At 44.2% G+C, this 22,237-nt stretch overlaps 1 protein-coding gene across 1 annotated transcript; it reads right to left on the reverse strand.

Moving 5' to 3' along the window:
* Positions 1–729: 729 nt before the first annotated feature.
* Positions 730–20,454, reverse strand: LOC311139416 (sodium-coupled neutral amino acid transporter 4-like). Its single transcript, XM_084174291.1, has 16 exons — positions 20,365–20,454; positions 16,408–16,632; positions 15,872–15,968; positions 15,515–15,630; positions 14,113–14,186; positions 13,879–13,971; positions 13,668–13,749; positions 13,423–13,505; positions 13,146–13,204; positions 11,785–12,036; positions 11,447–11,526; positions 11,226–11,326; positions 10,848–10,972; positions 3,307–3,451; positions 2,950–3,047; positions 730–2,571 (listed from the first exon to the last, which is right to left on the reverse strand). Exons 2-16 carry the CDS (start codon positions 16,518–16,520, stop codon positions 2,467–2,469), a joined length of 1,623 nt encoding a protein of 540 aa, XP_084030417.1. The 5' UTR covers positions 16,521–16,632; positions 20,365–20,454; the 3' UTR covers positions 730–2,466.
* Between the last annotated feature and the right edge of the window lie 1,783 nt (positions 20,455–22,237).

The raw sequence follows: 22,237 nt of genomic DNA on the forward strand, positions 1-22,237 counted from the left end.
CTTAGAGAACAGGTATTCTATGCTTTGAATGCAAACTACTAATATAACCATCTACTCTACCCAGGGCAACACAAGTAGAACAGGCAGAAACCAACCAATTATTTTTCAGCAAGGCATAATTTGCACAGAATTTTCGGAATAAATTTATCGTGGTAATAAACACATACTGTTTATGTTAACTCTACTATCAGCACGAATTTGACGTAACAAATCACTGGTAGAAACTTAAAATAACAAGCCCTGTAAGCAACAGTGGATGCATTTCATTTCTCTAATCTTCTCCACCTTTAACATTATGACCAATATGGAACTTAAAGGGGCAATCAGGAGTTGAAATAATAAAATAAACAATCTGAAGAATGGGGTTGGAGAAATGTAACCTCTCTTAAATCCATAGACAAAGATATGGATGCAAGGACTGACCATTAATGATGTCAAAATTATGGTTGTAACCATGTTTCGAGGCTATATAGTGTTTGTTTACATTTACATTGTTTACAAACATTGGAGTAAAACAAGTGTATATTTTAGGTTCTGATGGGGTATGACAGTTAAACTAAGCTCATGAGGCAATTATAAGTTATATTCTTCAAGAATCAATGGGTACAAATCATTAATTTATAAGTCCAAAAATTTATGTAGCAACTGCAGATTGCCCCTTTAAGGTGTGAACTGCAAACACAGATAAAACAACTTATCTTGTGTCTCAGAAACAGTACAGCCTGGAGGTCCAATCCATTGCTTATTTTATTCACTTTTTTTCTTCTTCCACAATTGAATTTTGTCACAAGATATCGTTTTACACACTGGGATAGAAGAAAAACATTCTCATGGGTTATAGGATCGCTGTGCCAAGTCAAATAGCTAAATAACCTGTGTGGTATACTGCCGGTAGACCTTCTTTAACTCTCATAGAGTTCTATTGATGTTCCTCTTCACTGAAACTAGCTTTCACTAGTTGTATTTCATAGCACAGTTTACTTCACATGAAGTTTAGGAAGAGATGGAGTTACTAGTTGAAAATGATCTCAAGTCAACAACATGAGCTCATCTCCTGGTAATGTTCGCTGCAATTGACCCAAGGGCTCTGTAGCGTGACACATTGGACAAGAGTGAACTAGAAGGCAAAGGAAGAAAGAAGTAAACTGTCATTCAGTAGACCAGCAGACCATTGGCCAAGTACTGGTACATTCAAAACTCGGCAACATTCAAATCTCTCGACAATAATACTGAATGTAGTCTCTTGTTTGAAGCACAGTCTACACGGCTGTTTCAAAATGTCTGACAGTGTGTGTTGATCATCATGTTAAGTGTTGATTGGGAGAATGGACATGGCTGAAAATGTTGACTTGGTGTATGTCAATGTGTATGCTTGCTAACGTCTAATCTCATGATTGCTGTCAAGGCATGTTTTGAAAGCAACACACTGGCCACTGAGAAATATGTGTGTGCACATCAACTTTGGTGATGTGATTGATTGTAAGAGTATAAAATAAAATAGAAACTCAACGAAGACCTACTTTACCAAACCTAGTTTACAAATATCTTTCAGAACAACTTTTTCCAATCTCTAGCTGGGAAAAAGATACTACAGCTGTCATATGTACGGTTACGTCGACTTTGCTTACTCCCCCTAGGTGTACAAAAATATATTTTGACAGTAAGCAAAAGAGCTCCAATTAGTGTAGATTGTGTGCTGTGTGTGTGTGTTTTGTGTGTACTTGTGTGTCTGCCTGTGTTAAAAATACATTAAAACTTGAAACATATGCTAAAAGTGCTCTCTGTCTGTTTTTGAACCCTGTCTGTCTGTCTGTCTGTCTGTCTGTCTGTCTGTCTGTCTCTGTCTGTCTGTGTCTGTGTGTGTGTGTGTGTGTGTGTGCGCAGAGCCCATGGCCCTGTAGCCACGCCTGCAGTCACAACCAGCGCCAATAGTGGCAGCTCTCAGATCAGCTCTCGTTCTCTTTGGGTTCTCTTGACAGTTTAATGGTTGAGGTCCCTGCTCGTATTTCTCCTTTCCACAGAGTAGGGATGATGGGTTATCTAGACCACTACGGCAGGGCGCGCAGCAACAGCCACAGCGTCTGCCGTCTTTTCTCCCGTTTCTGACCGTCCTCCTTGATTACTTTGTGTCCTTTCGGTGAGTCCCTGTTGTGGAGGATTCTTTACAACTACACCATCCAACAACAACAACAACAACAACAACAACAACAAATAAAGAAAAAGAATAAGGACCTTAAAATATTCTGTGTCAGTCGTAGAACGTAGTCCCCTCCAGTAATACTTAGTGGAAAGGGGTGGGGGTTGAGAAAAGCAAACCGTCCCTTTACAGTACGCTGATGTACTCAGTCTGTGGGTGACCTTACCCCCAAGGCCCAGTCAGGGGAGGGGGGTTGAGGTGAGAGGGGGTGGAGGTAAGGGGGGTCCTCTGGGAGCGTCCAGTCTCGGTGGGGCTGGGGACGGGGGTGCTTAGTGACCACCGCCGGAGCCGGGAGGGTTGTGGATCCAGTCCATCACGATAAGCGACAGGCTGCTGAACATGAAGATGATGCCCACCACCAGGAAAATGGCCGCCTAAGATACATTAGGAAAAAGAACAACGACACTGTGAGAGGAGGTTGTGTGAAGTGTGCATATTTTGTACGTTTAGTGCAATCCTTTTTTGGCAAGAATCTCAGGTGAGCCTCTGGGAAACCCTGTTTTAGGGGACTGCTGTAAATCTGTAAACCAGGGTTGTTGTCTAAGTGCTGGGGGGTTGTTCTAATAACAGCTATGGTGTCTCTGTATGGGCATGTTGGGAGCCTCAAGTGATGGGTGCTAATTTCGGCAGGCTATTTCATGTGTGTGTCATATGTTGCGTGTGTCACAGTCACTGTTCTGTCTGTGAGTCACCATATCTGATTTGGAGTGTATGTGTGTGTGTTTGTGTACCACTGTTTCCTGCACACTTACTGAGATCTTCTGCAGGGAGCGCATCGGCACAGACTTTACCAGCCGTAGATAGAAGGCAGCAGGCAGGATGAAGATGAGCATGGTGGCTGCAGAGGAGCCTGGGAAACAGGAAGAAGACCATCAGTCATTTAGCCTTTTCTGTCTAAACAAATGTCCTCACTTAGACAGTACTAGCCTCAGGGTGTGCAGGATTTTGACCCAGCCAAGCACTAACACACCTCATTCAACGAAATACCTCCACATCAAGACATCAATAAGTTTAATCAGTGTTAGTGCTTGGTGCGACCAAAAGCCTGCACACCCCGTAGCGCTCCAGGAATGGGTTGGGGACCACTGCTGTGGTGGAGGAGGACTCACCGATGAAGCCGAAGATGTCTCTGATGGTGGGGACGAAGATGACCAGCAGGTTGTTGAACACGAGGATGAATGCGGCGATGAGCATGTGACGCACCCAGCTGAACTCCCGTTGGCTGAACAGCATCGTGTTGATGGAGGAACGGATCTGCAACACAACGCAAACCTCTTTATAACGTCTGATCGGCTCAGAAAACACACAACTGCTACATACTCAGAATCAGTTGACACTTAGGATACCACTTGTAAAGTGTTTTTTAATGTATTGATTAATACAGCACTTTTTTGTCATTATTTCTCTTACGCACACGCACACACACAAACAAATACACACACACAGTCAAATTCAAGGGCGAGTAGGTATTATTGTCAGTCATGTCTGCAAACCAGTCTAAGCCCACAGGCCAATTCCTACAGTTGGCTGCTGACTGAAGTGTGTCAACTGCAGCAGGTGAGATTCTAAGTATGCAGCCAGGCAGAGTTGCATGGAAGGAGGCCACCAGCTAAGAGGCTGAGAGCTGCACAGCTCAAGGCATTGAGTTAAAGACTTCACTGGGTGAGAGGTCACGGGTATCAGGTGAAAAGGAATCGCTACAGGCCAGCCGGCCACAGAGGGAAAGGTTGAGGAGGCGGGGTTTAAAGCGCCATTCAAACAGCAGAGGATTAACTTCGGGAGAGCCTCCTGCAACAGCACCCTGGGATTGCATCAGCCGAGGGCCAGAGAAGGCGGGACCGAAGGCAGCAGGGGAGAGGCATGCCCTGCCTCCAGGCAACGCTTGTCACTTAACAGTTTCCCTAATTTTCCCCTTTATTGAAATCCTCTCATTTGCTCTTTTCACTAATGATCCCGTTCCTACGTATCCATTTAAAGAGCAGAAATACGAGATGCTTGGCTGGTTCATGTTTCAGTCTAAATACTTGTTTGGTGAGGGATGATGGCGTGCTGCTGTCTTGAGTTGTGGATTTCGAGCCAAAATGTCCGACACTGACACCTTGCTGAAAGAATGTATGAAGGAGTGGCAGCGATTAACACCCTTATTATTTTGAGGGAGTGGCAGTAACTATGCTAGGCAAAATCCCCCCCCCCCCCCCATTGATAATAAACCATCCCCTCTCCCAGCAGCCATTGCATAATTGGGCCGGTGAAAACCTGGTGCCTGGGCGTGACATTTCTACCCACCTGGCCGCCAAGGCTCTGAACTATTCAGCGCCCAACAGAGATCCTGCGCAGGGCCTTTGGATTGCACCATGCAATATTTCACTGCATCTCCCTCCCTCCACCAGCTATGACAGCTCCCACTGGGGTGAGATATGTGGCAAAGCGCCACCGCTGCTAAGGTACCTGGGTCTACCAGGCCAGCCAAAAGCTAGCAACATGGCCCAAAACCAGGGAGCCAACTGGGCTCCAACCAAGTGAAAGATTCTGCAACCTTTTCAGCTACAGCTAGATATAGGGCCTGGAATTACTACGCCTTGGTTTGCTCCTGCTTTTTTCATAGGGGAGGAAGACATTAAAAAGGGTAGAGCAAAAAGCTACATTCAAGATTAAAATAAACAATCACACCATAAGGTCAGAAGTAAGATAGAGAGGTTTTAACTTGAGATTTTTTAAATCCTCAAATGACTGGCCATCAGAAATAAAACCCATTTTAATCCCTTTTCCACCATATTCAACAAGCCTATTCAACCACTGTCAAAGACAGGTGACAGGGTTCACTTTGTAAAGCCAGTCAAATTATCCAGAAAATACTGTATCACAGCAATAATAGGGGCTGGTATATAATTAACTTACTAACTATAAGCTTATTTTCCATGAAGTCACTGTGAAAAGACAGCATGCACAGCAGGTTACTTTTGGTCACAGCCAACAGGGCACTGTGCATGTGCACCACAGGGTTTGCCTTCTCTGACCTGCCCTCTAGTGGAAAACTCAGCAGCAACCTAACAACTCCATCATAAGAGTACAAGCACTAACAGGCCAATGTAGCCATCATAGCTGACTGCAACACAAACAGAATCACTTCTTATTACAGAGCCGTTAGCACCAGCAAATAACAAGGTTAATAGTTAGAAGCCCTTATTTCATAACATGCGTTTGGTCCCGCTGCTTTATTTACATCATTGGAGATACGATCAAGAAAAGGCCAAACGCCTTGAAATGAGGCCAGAGAATATCACAATATAACAGATCATATCACACCAACATTCAAAAACAATGTTGTAGGTAAATTAAAATAACTCATGAAAACAGGAATCATTATACTTAAGAACATTTTAAGTGACTTCTTAAACAGAAAAATGAACAGTTGACTTGAGGTAATCTGGTAGTTTGTGTTCCAGTTATTGAGGAGCCATGAAACAAAAAGAGCATGGAGCATGGGTACTAGGCAAGTCCGCCTACCACATCTAAATACTGTTTCATTAAAACCTGCTGGTTCGTGACCAAGTATCTCTACTGTTGACATTAGGGTCTTTACTGTTTGAGCCCACCCTTCCACCTCTCCTCCCCTCGTCCCTCCTACACAACCCCAGCCCTCCCGCCTGTACTCAAGGACATAGTGCTTGAGAGACAAAGCAAACGTTCATCTGGGTGCTGAAGGACTCTCTGCAAAATGAAGGGCAAAGGACTCTCAAGGGGAGGTCTCAAATGTCACGTCTCGTGATTCAGAGGGCTGGACACCTGGCAACGTGATGCCAGCGTGACTAGTTACTTTCATTTCACCTCCATAAAACTATCTCCTCAAGCTTGTGCGGTGAACTGAACTCACTGCGCTGTAAATGCTGAGGTGCACGTGATGCTTTGTTGAAGCCTGAGCAGCAGTCAAGGGGGGGAAATCAATGGTTTGATGCTGCTGGGTTATCTAGGCCTAGACTCATGTGTTTGGAAAAGATGATGTCATGCATATGCTATGCCCCCCACAGTTTTTCAGGCGTAACAGACCAGTAGCTAATGGCTACAGCGAACACGGCAGCAGACATTGTGACATGATTGTGTCCAAACATGTATTCGACATGCTGTACTTGCTTTATGTTCACATCGCCTCCCTTAGTTTCTGTGCTTGACTACGGCCTGCTCAAGGCGCCTTTCTGCTATGGGAGGGGCTTTACAGACACACATTTACTTTTACATTTTTGTCATTTAGCAGATCCAGAGATTTAGCTCTTATCCAGAGCGACTTACAGTTAGTGAATGCATACGTTTTTTTCATTTTTTTTCCGTAGACAGGGGCACAAGTGGACAGGAGCACAAAATGTGTAACGTGTTACAGACATGTTCTCTTGGGGTCCTGGGGGTGTTCCTCTGTCTTGTCCTTCTGAGCTGGTGCCCTCTGATCCAGAGCGGTTAAATGCATCAGTTGAATGCATTTAGTTGTAGAACTGACTAGGTACCCCCCTTTCCCTTTCCCTAATGGATGACATACACCAAACGTATGTGGACACCCCTTCAAATTAGTGGATTCAGTTATTTCAGCCACACCCGTTGCTGACAAGTGTATAAAATCAAGCACACTGCCATGCAATCTCCATAGACAAACAGTGGCAGTAGAATGACCCGTACTGAAGAGCTCAGTGACTTTCAACGTGGCACCGTCATAGGATGCCACCTTTCCAACAAGTCAGTTCATCAAATTTGTGCCCTGCTAGAGCTGTCAACTGTAAGTGCTGTTATTGTTAAGTAGAAACGTCTAGGAGCAACAACGGCTCAGCCGAGAAGTGGTAGGCCACACAAGCTCACAGAACGGGACAGCCGAGTGCTGAAGCGCGTAAAAATTGCATGTCCTCGGTTGTAACACTCACTACCGAGTTCCTAACTGCCTCTGGAAGCAACGCCAGCACAAGAACTGTTCGTCGGGAAATGGGTTTCCATGGCCGAGCAGCCGCACACAAGCCTAAGATCACCATGCGCAATGCCAAGCGTCGGCTGGAGTGGTGTAAAGCACGCCGCCATTGGACTCTGGAGCAGTGGAAACGCGTTCTCTAGAGTGATGAATCAGGCTTCATCATCTGGCAATCCGACGGACGAATCTGGGTTTGGCGGATGCCAGGAGAACGCTACCTACCCGAATGCATAGTGCCAACTGTAAAGTTTGGTGGAGGATGAATAATGGTCTGGGGCTGTTTTACATGGTTCGGGCTAGGCCCCTTAGTTCCATTGAAGGGAAATCTTAATGCTACAGCATACAATGACATTCTAGACGATTCTGTGTTTCCAACTTTGTGGCAACAGTTTGTGGAAGGCCCTTTCCTGTTTCAGTATGACAATGCCCCGTGCACAAAGTGAGGTCAATACAGAAATGGTTTGTCTAGATTGGTGTGGAAGAACTTGACTGGCCTGCACACAGCCCTGACCACAACCCCATCGAACACCTTTGGGATGAATTGGGAAGCCGACTGCGAGCCAGGCCTAATCGCCCAACATCAGTGCCCGATCTCACTAATGCTCTCGTGGCAGAACGTCCCCGCAGCAATGTCCCAACATCTAGTGGAAAGCCTTCCCAGAAGAGTGGAGGCTGCTATAGCAGCAGAGGGGGGACCAACCATATTAATGCCTATGATTTTGGAATGAGATGTTCGACGAGCAGGTGTCCACATACTTTTAAATAAATAAATAATAATATGCCATTTAGCAGACGCTTTTATCCAAAGCGACTTACAGTCATGTGTGCATACATTTTTTACGTATGGGTGGTCCCGGGGATCGAACCCACTACCCTGGCGTTACAAGCGCCATGCTCTACCAATTGAGCTACAGAGGACCACACCACTTTTGGTCATGTAGTGTATGTCGCGCAGCTGAGAGTCGTGTAGAGACGAAGGGATTTGGTTCAGTCAGTCGTCCTGATAAGCCCTTCCCAGCTAGTTTATGCTGGCTACCTGGTAACAGTAGCAGCATGGTGCTAGTTAAAACTTGTAAAAGAAAGTGATGATAATCTCGATGGGCGAGAGAGAAATAACTTGTAGTATTAGTCACCATCTGGACCTGGTCACCCTCTACAATTTCTTCCATCCCACTTGATTTTATTCCGAGTAGGATAGAAGCCTAGACGAAAAATAATGTAATGTTTGTAGTAACCATCTGGATGTCACAGTGATACAGTCTACTGCCCAATGGGGAGAGATTGCGCTGCAAGCAGGCAACACAACAACACGGGGTACAGTGTTCTTCACTCCCGCTTGCCGCAGTAAGGAAGGGGTAGCTAGATAGTGTAGCCAATATCAGGCCAGGGTGACAGCTGAAGGACATTTATTGTAGTAATTGTCACAAAAAATGTCCAACTACGGCATTAACGTCTAACGCTACATAAAAACAAAAACAACTCATAAAAACTAAATGATTTCAACTTCGGCAGACAAATTTCAAATTCTCGCTGAAGTTTCTAGCCACAAGCATAAACTAGCTAGCTGTGAAGGTCTCATTGGGAGACTGACTGAACCGAATCCGTTCGTCTCCACTCGACTCTCGGTGCGCAAGAAACGTAATCAATTTGGGCACTAGTCCCTATAGCCTCTCCCTTCTGGCACTGCATTTTGGTGTCAGCTGCAGTTGTCAGTGAGTGCATTGTCCCTCCCTCCCTCTATCTATCTATCTTTCTCTCTCCCTCCCTCTCTCTGAGGGGGAGGTCGAGGTGAGGGTTTTTCCACTGTCTGCTCAGGGCTTATCTCCTGTAAACTTCCACTGGGATTGTGAGATTCACTCGCACATTCCCATGACCAAAGAAGCATTCACCCCCACAGTGAGAGAGCTGGTGAGTGTGTGTATTTCTCTGTGTGTGTGTGTGTGTGTGTGTGTGTGTGTGTGTGTGTGAGAGTATCAGTATAGCCCACAGACAAGGTGTGTGTGTGTGTGTACCGCTCCAGCCCACAGACAAAACTGCAACACCCCCCACCTCTCTTTATCTCTCCAAGCAGGGCTGACCAGAGCCATGGGGCTGACAGTTCTTCCCTGCCCTCTGCTGGTGTCTCAGTGTAACAACACCACCAACACATACTCCATTACCCTTCCATCCTAAAACTGTCTCTCCCATCGCAAGAACCCATCTCCCAACTCCTGCAAGCTACAGTGCCTGTAAGTAAACAGTGGGTCAACTAAGTCCTTTGAGAGGATCCATTATAATGGGCACTGCTAAGTGCTAATGCATGGTTTATTGTAGGCTACAATGGAGGTCCATGACACCTCTAAGCCCTCAGCCCTTTATGGGCTCCTGTGCCAGGCTAGGGCCAAGACAAATATAGCCCACGGCCATATAGGGGGGTCAGGTATGGCCATGTGAGGCCAACGCATTCAGTGACTCACACACACACCACAGGCAGGCAGACAGGCAGGCAGGCCGCATGAACAGGAGGTCACATAATAACCGGTGGAACAGAAACACAGTATCAGACCTGAACTGACGCTACAAACCAAGGCTAAACTGTACAAACCGAGGCTAAACTGTAAAAACCGAGGCTAAACTGTAAAAACCGAGGCTAAACTGTAAAAACCAAGGCTAAACTGTACAAACCAAGGCTAAACTGTACAAACCAAGGCTAAACTGTACAAACCGAAGCTAAACTGTAAAAACCAAGGCTAAACTGTAAAAACAAGGCTAAACTGTAAAAACAAGGCTAAACTGCAGCTTACACTTTAACAAAATAAGGACGGTAGTAATTGACATTATGGTATATATTTGCTAGGACAGCATGTGGTAACAATATGCTACTGAGAGCTGACTGGGTAATGAGAGACAGAGGAGTTGTGAACATTACACTGTGTTCCTTGGCAGCCAGGCTAAAGAGCTTGTGATGAACAAGACAACTATTTTATCACTGCTTTTTCACATTTGCATTGACATTTTAGTCATTTAGCAGACGTTCTTATCAAGAGCGACTTTTTTGTGCTTTCACATGCTGTGCCTGTACATGTATGTGTCTTCCAGAAGGAAGAGACAGAATATGTATGACATCATTTGGGGAGCAGTGTAGGGGTGCAATTGTTTCAAAGCTGTGTATGTGTGTGCGTGTTAATTTGTGTTTGTGCTTATGCTTGTGTTTGTGTGTCTAAAGTATGACCGAGAGTATGATTGGGGGAGGGAAAGAGTTATCTTGTAAGGAATCTTACGGCAGACAAACAGAGCTTTGAAAACCTGGGCTGGTTCTCATTTGGGACCTGGGGAGTTGGATTGACGGGATTGCTGAAAGTCCAATAATGAGTCAGCTAACATCACAGCAGAACAGTATGTGCTTTACCAAGTTCAGCAAGAAAACCAGCCGTGTCAACATCACCAACTCACTCAGCCAATATAGAAAGAGACCCTGTTGTTGGTATTAAAATAATTAATGAATGCTTAGCTCATTTGGATAAAATGACCTAGGTGTTGAGCAGCGTGTGAATGTGTGCAGTGTGCCAGCATAAATTATAGGCGTGAGAATGTGTGCATTTGTTTTGTGTATGTAGGTGTGTGTGAGTCTGTGTGCATGGATGCGTGTGTGAGTCTCTGTGTGTGTCTGTGTGTGTGTGTGTAAATGCATGCGTGTGTGTTTGAGCAGATGCTCGTTGTACTTACAGGGAACAGGACAATGGGGACAGTCAGGGTGACAGCGGTCAGGACAGCCAGACGGACCAGCAGGAGCATGGTGTCAAACTTATACACCTTGGTGAAGGTGTGGAGCAACTCCGCCTCCACGTTTTCTGTGTTTGGGAGAAAGAAGGAATACAAGCTGTCAGAGACACACCAATACAAAGGCCTCAACTTGGTGTGAAAGAGAGGTATGGTAAACAAACACACCCACCTCAATGGTTATGATAGCTTACTAGTGTTTTAATACATACTACTGGCTCTTTTTCAAACATTTCACTCATAAAGTTAACATATAACGGCAATAAAAGCAGAAACGAAGTAATACAATTGCTGCAAATGTATCTTATTGTGTGTGTATCTTACCGTAGAAAGTGAGGTAGCCGAACAGCGCTGAGAGCATGTACATGACCAGCATGGCCAAGATGGACAGGTTGGACACGTTCTGCATCTTTCTCCGGGAGCGACTGGGGGAAGACGCAAGTTGAGATGTGAGTTGAAGGAGAAAATGCACTGCAGCAATTTATATGAGCGTTTGTGAGCGTCTATGCAAATGTGTCTTTTGTAATTCACTTGGATGCACTCACTCTTTGAGTTCACTGTAGATGGGTAGAATTTCAGGGTGACACACAAAGGAGAAGGCCAGGATGGGAACAGTGTAAGCGGTCTGAAATGACAGAAGAGACAGTGGATGAAACACAGGCCCAGATACACACTCACAGAAGCTAACAATGTTTGGTTTGATTTCATGTACGTTAAGAATTGGGTTCTTCTAAACCTTGATTAATCCAGTTTCTGGGAATGTTTTTCAGAGGATATTGTTTCCAAAACGCAGAATTATGACATGAAGCATCCTGACTCACCACACATACACACATGTACACCCCCCACCCACATACAGTACATCCACACCTCACCAACTCACCTGAGAGTTGAACACAAAGTACTTGGGCGTGCACATCTCCTCCACGTCGTCTGGGTGTGGTTCGAAGCGGACCCCTGAGGTGTGGTGGTTGTCCAGGTAGGGGGCGGGGGACATGTCAGCTCTGGAGAAGTGCATGAGGACGGTGCCGTTGTGCAGTGCGTAGGGCCCCAGGGCTGTTCCATTCATACTGTGGTTGGTATGATGGTACATGAAGGGCATCGGGCAGGGGAGGTTGTACTTCTTATAGATCAGCTGAGGGGTAAACAGGGGGGAGAGGGGTGAGATAGGGACAGAGGGGTGAGATGGGGACAGAGGTGTAAAGAGGGGGGAGAGGAGTGAGATGGGGACAGCGGGGTGAGATGGGGACAGAGGGGTGAGATGGGGACAGAGGTGTAAAGAGGGGGGAGAGGGGTGAGATAGGGACAGAGGGGTGAGATGGGGACAGAGGTGTAAAGAGGGGGGAGAGGGGTGAGATAGGGACAGAGGGGTGAGATGGGGACAGAGGTGTAAAGAGGGGGGAGAGGAGTGAGATGGGGACAGCGGGGTGAGATGGGGACAGAGGGGTGAGATGGGACGATTAGCAAACATAGAAATGCATTATATTACATAGGCAGCATTCCATTATATTGCAGAGCAATGAGTTCCTTCCATCCTATAATCTTTCATTCCGTCTTCAAAGAAACAGACGCTGAACGCTAAACTATGTACTTTCAGGGTTACTAACTACATAGGATATCTCTCTGATAGCTACTATGGTATAAACCCTGTGTAAAGCTAGCATAGATCTATTTCATGAATGATGATACAGACTGTATCAGTGTTTAATATGATACACCACTAGAGAGCAAGTGGGCCAAAGTGGAGTTTAAGATATCAAAAGAAGGCTATTGATAAACTCATCTCTAATTTCATGTACGTTAACTAACCAGCTGAAAGCCACAGCAGGCATATTCTAAATGTTACTAGGAGCTACCATGGCATGCAAATCGCCCACAATGCCTGTGACAGCAAAACCAGCACTGGCATAATACCCTACAAACTGTCAGGATGACATTTAAGGAGGAGAAAGTAGGTACAATCAAGATGCCGTGCGCTAAGAATACAAAAGCAACGTAGGCGAAATGTACTATTTTGGCAACAAGTATTTTCTGTCTGCATTGAAACTTGACTGGACAGAAAAAGAACATCAGAGATCATAAAAAGCAGGAGTTGTTGCCATATTGACAGAAGGTGAAATGTAGCCGTCTTATCTCAAACTGTATATAATAACATTTATCAGCACCATCACTCGTCATTGATCAGTCATTCAGCGGGCTAAAAATGCTAAACTAGCGGAGCAAGAGGAGGCAGGTTGAACTTACCACTCCCAGGAAAAACACCATGCAGGATAGGGAGAAGCCACTGGTGTAGCCAAGGTAGCCTAGCGACAAGAGAGAGAATTAGAGAGAAACTCATTTACAATCACGCAAACACTCACACACATTATGTAAACAAAGTACACAAAGACTAACTCGGAAACACACACACTCGTTCCCGCACACCCTCACATGCCCACACACACACACACACACACACACACACACACACACACACACACACACACACACACACACACACACACACACACACACCACTTACCCAGGTTTTTGAGTATACAGAGAGGCAGGATGATACCGATGGATACAAACACAACCAGGTAGTTTCCGTTCATGTACCATTCACTGTACACAACGCAGAGAGAACAGGTCTCACACACAGAGCATCAATCCATCCATCTATAAATACACCAACCAAACTGTGTAGTGTGTTGTGCCATCTGTGTCAAATGAACTACAAATAACTGATTTGATGAAATAGTTAACCAATGACAGACAGACACTTACCCAGAGCTCTCCTCCAGTCCCATGAAGGCACGGATCACTTCTGGCAGCTCATACTTTACAATGAAGAGGTAGCTGGACATGGCTGTGCGCAAACAAACACAAAAAACAGAGAGATATTACCACACTGAAACCAACTAGCATGTCCACAGCATGAACATATCAAAATAGAATCATAACACTACAATGAATGCAACATTAGCTTTTCACTTACCACCAATATTTTGAAGGGTTATCGATCCAAATGCAGCCATTTTCCCCGGCCAGCCAAAAGCTCGCTCTCCCAACTTTTCATAGATGAGAGAACCTGTTAGAACGACAATGTGGTGATGATTGATATTCAAATATACAGAGAAAAAGTAGCAGGAAAGTGAGGCCAGACAGACAGACAGACAGAGACTAATGACAGACAATCACATATGTTCATGAGTTACAAAATGACACCCACCTCCTTCTTTTGCAGTCACTAGCAGCAAGTGAACGGAGTACAACGACAAGATGGCCACACCCAAGAGAAGGATTCTACGTTGGACAGAAACCAGTCAGACATTAGCATTTGGCTCTACCATACAGAAATCTTACACAAATCACAATGAACAACACTTGGAAGGGAATCAACTGGGTTACAAAACACCCTACATAATAACTTTCACTAGTTTCCCCCCCTAGTCACTCTCACTCTGTTTTCCCCATTACCTATTTAGAGAGGTAAACTTAGCTTTAGAACCTTAGTCGTATTTCACTTGAGGGGGGTCCGGATGCTTTCTCTGGCAAGCATTTATTGCCCATTTGAGAAGACCAGGTTCCAATGCCTAAAGCACATGTCAAAGACACTATCATGCCATGTCAATATATAAGTGCCAGCTCAGACAAGAGTGGTAGACCAATGCGTGCCACTGCCTAGAGACCAGACTACACTCTAGGCTCTTATATAAGTCAATAAAGTAACTTGTGAGTTATTCCGGGAGGGGATGTATGGGTTTCCCGCATCGGCTGAACATGAGCAGCCTTAAATCTATCACCTTATGCTTAAAGAGGTCACAAGGGGCCTTAGTCACCAAGGAGCCTCTAACCCAATCATCCAGCCTTCAATGGGCTCCAACATATCAAACTAACTGAATTAAAGATGTTGTTTTTGAATTGAGAGTTGTTCCTCTACCCCTCCCTGTACTATTGTTGGCCAGAGATAGGCAAGTAGGTGAATGACTGTATCAAATGGGTGTTATGTGATACCACCTTCCAGAATGTCAGGGAAGCCCAGAATAGATGGTGGGGAAGTAAAATGTCACAACTGATGAGGGGGACTGACTTTAGGGGACTCACTGTAAACTCCTTAGGACCGGAAACAAACCGGCTGTGCCACTATAATCATCAAGTGGGTTCCTAATCTACTTCCTTGTCTCCTGTCCTTCAATCACTTTCAGGGATATGGCGAAAATGATAATGTTTTTGCTTTGTGAAAGTACTGTCACTAAATCATTTCTTGGTAAAGCCCAACCATATACAGCTGAAACAGGACTGAAATAAAGCATAACCATCCTGTTTTGGACATTTGAGAAACCTGGTTTGCATGCATGCTGCAGATGGCATGTCACAAAAAGGTCCTGACTTCCGAGCCAGAGTTAGTGTCTGTGTCTGCCTATTCCCGAATACATACCCCACCACTCACCCTGTTGTCAAACCCCACTTGCTATATCAAGGACTCTAAAGCAGTCCTATCAGTAATACTATACAATGCAGACAGAATACTTTACTTTATTAACTGGTGCTTTAATCACTTGACTGTGGCAGAAACCAAACACTGACCCCATTCCACATTGTCTCTATGGCAGAAGTTGGCACACACTTACACAAAAAGCACAATGCCAGTGTTGGCCATGGCGTAGGAGAGACCCAAAATGCCGCTGCCCATGATTGCATTACTCAGGTTGAAGACCGACATACCAAAGGAGGTATGTCCAGGGTGCTGAGAGAGAGAAAGTTAGAGAGCGGGTAAGAGAGAGATTACCATGAGTTCAACTGATCGTAAACAAGAACATTTAACACACACATATGCGTCACACACGCGTAACTATCAGTTCCTACGAAAGGGTTCCTCGGAAGGAAGGATTCAATAAAAGCAGATAGCTTTTGAGGAAAAAGTCGTTGCAAGAACAAGAGCAAACATGCATGTGTTGTCATCGATAGTTTATCATCAGTCTTCTTACGTATTCTTCTTGATACTCCTCGTACTTCTTCTTCTTCATAATCCCATTAGTGAGAAACTTGTGGCTCTCTGCATCTCCATCCTCATCCAGGAAGTGACTGCAGATGTACAATCATTGAATCAATCTCTAGTTTAAAATACTTCTTTATGACTAGTTTACGACAGCTATGTTATTACTTTATGAGTGGTTATAGGGTCAGTTAGGCTAGTTCAAGCTTCTATTGGGCTTTTGTAAATTATTTATTTGGTGATTGAAGCAATGAGATTACAGTGTAGCTAATCTGTTGGTGGTTTACAGTGACGCTATGAGCTGAGAGATTCTCCTGACCAGTGTATTGAAAAGCATTGTGTACATTAGACAATGATAGGTAGGAGACAAGAAATTGATGATAAAGAACATAATTTATTTACAGGGGAATCACCTACAATTCGGCAAAGAACACATTCTTGTCGCAACAACTAAGGCAATGCGCTTTCCTTCCAGTTTCTTCTGTAGAAAGTCTCAGATAAAAGAATGAATACAGTATTGAACCACACCTGTTGATGGTGGCCTTCTCTGAGTCGATGGGCTCTGTGAAGCGGTCGTCCAAACTGTCTGTGCTGTCATCGTCTGCCTCCGTGCAGACTTTCTTCAGCTCCACGCGGTCCATGGTTACGGCTGTAGTGGTGCGGGGCTGGGGAAGGGGTCACGGTCCAAAGCAGAGCAGTTGTACTCGGTAGGTTGGCGTGCTGTATCTCAGCCTTACACTATAGGGCAAATACCTGCAGAAAACAGCAAAGGGAGAGATAGGAAAGTATATTCAGAGCTGCTGATGTGGCGGGAAGCCCTTATAACCAGCAAACATACAACCAATCATTCAGTGTTGTCTCAACTAGCCATCATTTCTTTGTAATTACACTTTGACTAGCCCCCTATAGTGACAAGATCCCTAATAAGATACAAAGTAGCACATGTCCAGTCAAAAAGGTCATGGCCACAAGTATGCTCTGATTTGACTGTGTAACAATCTGTCAACAATGAGCTAGTTACTGTTAATGTTATGAAGATACATTCAATGAGTCTTATCTGACTGGCCAGAACTCTAGGGCCTTGACAAAGGACACTTCAAGGGGAAGACAAGGTGTCATTCTACACATACCATTCTGTGTCACATTCCCCTGAACCTGCAGCACCATTTTAATCTCCCCATTCGATACATGATGGTAGCTCACGCACTTCAGTGTGCTTTAACTATGGCGTCTTTCATAAACAATATCACTGTTCCTGTCACGCATTGGAATCTTGACGTTCCGTGCTGATTGGTTTTGGATACCTTTTGTACTCTGCTGTACACTGAGAGTTAACAAAATGGCCTCCAACTGTATCAAGTTGAAAGGGATTTTGTAGTCGATGTAGATAAGTAATTGTAGTATTTTTTCGCTTGACAGACTGTAAAATCCCATATCAATTGTGACCTCAATTTTATATTTCTCCTATTTTTTGAGAATAGCACACATTATTTTCCCTAAAATAACCTCTAAGTAACCCTTTCAGACACACATCCATGTTCTATTGTTGCAGTGCAAGTCTCAACATTATGTCAAAAACACGTCTGAATCCTAAATACAGGTCAAAGAGGTTGGCTAATGGGGCCATGAGGCATGCAAGTTTTCAACCAATGTTCCTAACCTCTGGGAGAGCAAGCTACAAAGGCCTGTCTGTATTGCTGTCCACGTTTAACCCAATTCAATTGAACGCACCGAATGCACTGAAGTGGTGGGCCAGCAGGGGGCATGTGTTCTTATTTCCATTCTATTGAACATTTGATTGCCGCTATTACGTAACAACAAGATGAGGCACTGGGCAGCACACACAGAGTTCTGCTAAATTATTTTAACAGCCAATTACCCACAGTGCTGTTCTTCCCATACAAAGGCTTCTTTGACAGGAATGGGTAAAAACAGCCAAGCAGCCAGGGCCCTTGTCCAGCCAGGTTCCCAAAAGTCACACCCTGCTCCCTCCCGTCCTACCGACCAAGACCCCAGGAGAAACACAACGTAATACACATCAAAACCAAAGTAACAAACATGGTTGTCCGACGCTGTGACAAAGCCATAAACAATCAGTTATGGAATACAACCCGAATCCAAGTCCATTAATTTACATTTCAGTGCTGCCAATCAAAAAACAAGCATTGTAAAAACTCTTCAAAAGGAAGTTTTAGTACTAGAAAATACATTTAAACTCATGCTATTTCAACTCTTGCCCCAGGCATTGAAAGGCGTTGATGAAACTGGGCCAAGTATAAAATCCATCATCCTCACATGATCGTCAAAGCACGCCACGTTAACAGTCAAGAAGCCATTACATAAGTAAGTCTATGCACAGTAGGTCCTCCATGTTATACCCAGTCAAGACAGAGATCCATGGCCTACCTTTAACGCCATTCTGTGGAGAAGCTATAAACAGACATGCCTGAACCTGTTTCTTACCACACACCTCTTTTGTTGTGACTGCTGTCACCTACCCTGTACGGAAACATATCGCCAAGCCAATCATTAGCTGTTTGTGAAGCATGTCTCTACATACTTAGTTTTACCTAGCATGTCTACTCTACACAATTCTGGTTTGATCACATTCTTGTACCTGCTGTGCCTGTGCCAGTTGCATTCCTGGAACTACTGTGTGTCCTAGTACATTTCCTATGTTATGTCTACTCTAGATAGATAGATTGCCTGGTAAGTCTATATCTTCGTATTGGTAGATATTGGTATCTTTGTGTTCGAAAGTGTGCATGCATACAAACACAATCAATCATTGTCCCAACTGTACACCTCCACAGTGTGCTACCCTTCTGCAAATAAGAAGGAACCTGCTCAGCCAGACTTCACCCAGGCAGCTAAGCACTCCACTGCTCCCCATGCATTGTGTTATGTTATGACTAAGCTGCCTATAATCATAGCCCCAGCAAAATCATTGAACCTTTGCTTTTCATGCACATCTGAAATGTATGCTTTACTGTCACGTGTGTCAGTGTAATGCGGTGGATTGAAGTCAGGCGCAGGACACAGAACTCAATGAAACGTACTTTACTGAATAAGTAAAGAATCCAAAATACAAAACACCTCCACACAGGGAGGAACAAACCCGCTCACCAACGACACACAAAACGAAAAACAAACACGCACAAAACACATTGGGAGCCACCGGGTTAAATAGGGAAGGAGTAATCACATAATGGGCAACAGGTGTGTAACAATCAGATAACAGGTGCAACATAGAACATAGATCGGCAGTAGCTAGTATTCCGGTGACGACGAACGCCGAAGCCTGCCCGAGCAAGGAGGAGGGGCAGCCTCGGCAGAATCCATGACATTTACCCACTGTAGTTAAAACCACTGCTACTTTAGCATATGATTGTTTGAAACACATTTTATATTGGATAACAACAACTGAGTGAATGTGATTTAAAGTTGTCAAAGTGTGTTTGTCAATGTGTCTGTTTGTGCATTTGATGTTTGATAAAACAGATGTGATAAATGCACGCAAGTACAGACGTAGGATCTTAATTTGAGCCAGTTTGCTACAGCAGGAAAATAATCCTGCAGCAACAGGAAATGTGAATTATTACATGGATTATAATTAATGGACATTTTGTGTAGGGGTTTATACTTTTTTCGTTAAGGCAAATCAAATATGACATTTTAAAGTGGAAATTACAAACTTTAGAAGCCTTTTTAAAGTTTGCATGTCCTGCTGTGAAGGAAAATTCCTGCAACAACAGGATGATCAAATTAAGATATGGCATCTGTATGCCAAATCGGGTATTGCATTATCAAATACAATATTTGACACCAAGCCTTGTACACTGTGCAAATAAAGAACCTTCTTGAAAATGCCTAACGCCTAAATCTAATATAGTGTGCTTGCATACAACAAGGCTACAACACTTTTAATAGAACATGTAGAACTGTGACACAACAAACACTGATCAAAACTTGACATTTCTCTAATCCAATTTGCCAACAGCGTGACATCAATCATCTGAATGGGAAAAACATGAACTTCATTAGTTTTATTTGTCCAGAAGTAGCAGAAAAGAAGTATGTGCAACTTACATAACACTCAACTCCAAGTTTAAGGACACAACAAAAGTACAGTGTCTAACTCAAACTACCACTCAAATTAGTCCCACTTCAACAATGCCTTGGTTCTCTCAACAACCCAACATAACATCTAATAAACCCACAAACTAATTCTCAAAGGAAACCAACTGAATTTCAACCAATGAAATACCTAGCACAATCTCAAAGCACAAGACCAACTAATTTAGCTAGGTGCATTACAGTTTCTCAAGAAAACGGTGGAATATTCTACACTTTTCTCTACAATATTTTTTTTTTTTCTCAGCAGTTACAACTTAGTGCCTATTTGAATCATAAACTTAGACCAAGGTAACTCAAGTTCCCTACATAAGAAGCAGATAAATCATGTGGAAAATGAGACATACTCACTCCTTCAGAGATGACAGAGTGGGGTTCCGACGTGGGGTTTTCTGTTTGTTTAGGGGGAGAATGAGGACAGTACTAGTGAGCAGCCAGGAGAGGCATGAGCTGCTGCTTTTTGTAACCCAGGTGAGAGGAAGGCTTTTAAAGAGCAGGGGAAGGACCCACCCTGGCCAATCATGTCAGGAGCCTGAAGCCAACAACCCCCACCCCACCCCTACGTCAATGAAAGAGGAGCAAGAGAGAGAGGGAGAAAGACAGAAAGAGAGAGCGAGGGAGCAGAAGAGAGGGAGGAGTTAGAGAGAGAGATAGAGAGAGAGAAAGAGAGAGGGACAGCACGCAGACGTCCTGAAAGCTCGGCCAAGATTGCACAGTGAGCGTTGTTGCATCAACTGCTGTTTGTTCTGTGATAGCCCGCCGAGCACACACCCCGGGTGGTCATCCCTGGGAGCAAACGGTACCGTCCTCATGCTGCGGTCACTGTCCTACCCTGTCCTGTCCTGCCCTCAACCACACACCCCTCCCTTCCCACTACTCCTACCCCCTACTACCATGGGTTTACTCAGCGTACTGTTAAGCGTTCAGAGCCTGCTAGAGACAACTGGCATCCACCGGGGAGGCTGTGACACTGTCCGCCAATCAGAGGCCGCAGCTGAGTGTGTAGCTCTGAGCGCAAGGTCACACTCTGGATGGATGGAGTCTTAACAGTCCAACTTTGTAATCCCCCTCACACACACGTACACACACACACACATTATACACAGAGAAACTTCAAATCACACACACTAAATGCTTCTATTGAGTCCACAACCAACCTTCACATTTTCTGAACTAAAATAAAGAATACTGAAAGTATTGTCTGGTCCACACATGTTACAGCAGAGGCAGAGCAGTACGTTCACACAACATCACTCAAACATACAGAACAATTAACATCTCCACAGAATAACCTAAATATCATGTAGTATATTCGCATGTAGTATTTGTAATTAGTTACACGTTAAGAGACAAAACAAGAGACAAAACAAACCAATTTTGCAAGTAAGTTATCTCAACCATTCAAAGACTGAGTCAGTCAGGAGGATCCAAAGCTGGATGACAATTCAACAAGGGTTAATGATGTAGCATTAACTCCATCTATACCTCAATCATCACTCACGGAAAATGATCTGCTTCTAAGCACCAATAGACCGAAAACACAAACAGAAATACTCCTCTATGCTACCATTGGCAATGCATCACCACTATGGCAAATGACATGGAAAATATCCGGCCTATTCAGACAATTTATAAAAAGAAGCTCAGATATTCGAATCAGAGCTCAACCAGAATAAAAAATTTACGACAAAGTAAGAGAAATTAATACAGGGAGAATGAAATGAAAAGGTTAATTCTAGTGAAATTCCTACTGACCACGCCTGACATCTTCACAGACTTCCTTCTGGCTACGGGGGCATTCCTTAAATGGAGACACACTTCCGAAGTGCAAGGGGTTTACACCAAACAGTCTCATGTCTCTGAACCAATCAGGTGCGGTTCTAGACCTGTCCAGGTCACATAGGAGAAGCGACTGACTGGAACAAGCCTGCTCCAGCCACAACTCAAACACACAGAGACGTGCTTTAGTCATTACAACACAGCACAAATGTTAAACTACTCAACACAAAAGTATTGACATCAACGTTATTAAGACAATAACTACTGCATTGGCTGAAGCAAAGCTCAACATTATAGAAGCCAGTGAAACCTTCTAACCAAAAATAGTTTTATCATGGCATTTTTCATGTTACTTATTATCATCTCTCACACACAAGAAGATGCATATTTATTCGACCTCACATGGATTGACCACGGAAATAACAACAGCTTAGCCCTCTGACCA

Source organism: Coregonus lavaretus (assembly GCF_964263955.1).
Source record: "Coregonus lavaretus genome assembly, chromosome: 13".
Taxonomy (NCBI): Eukaryota; Metazoa; Chordata; class Actinopteri; order Salmoniformes; family Salmonidae; genus Coregonus; species Coregonus lavaretus.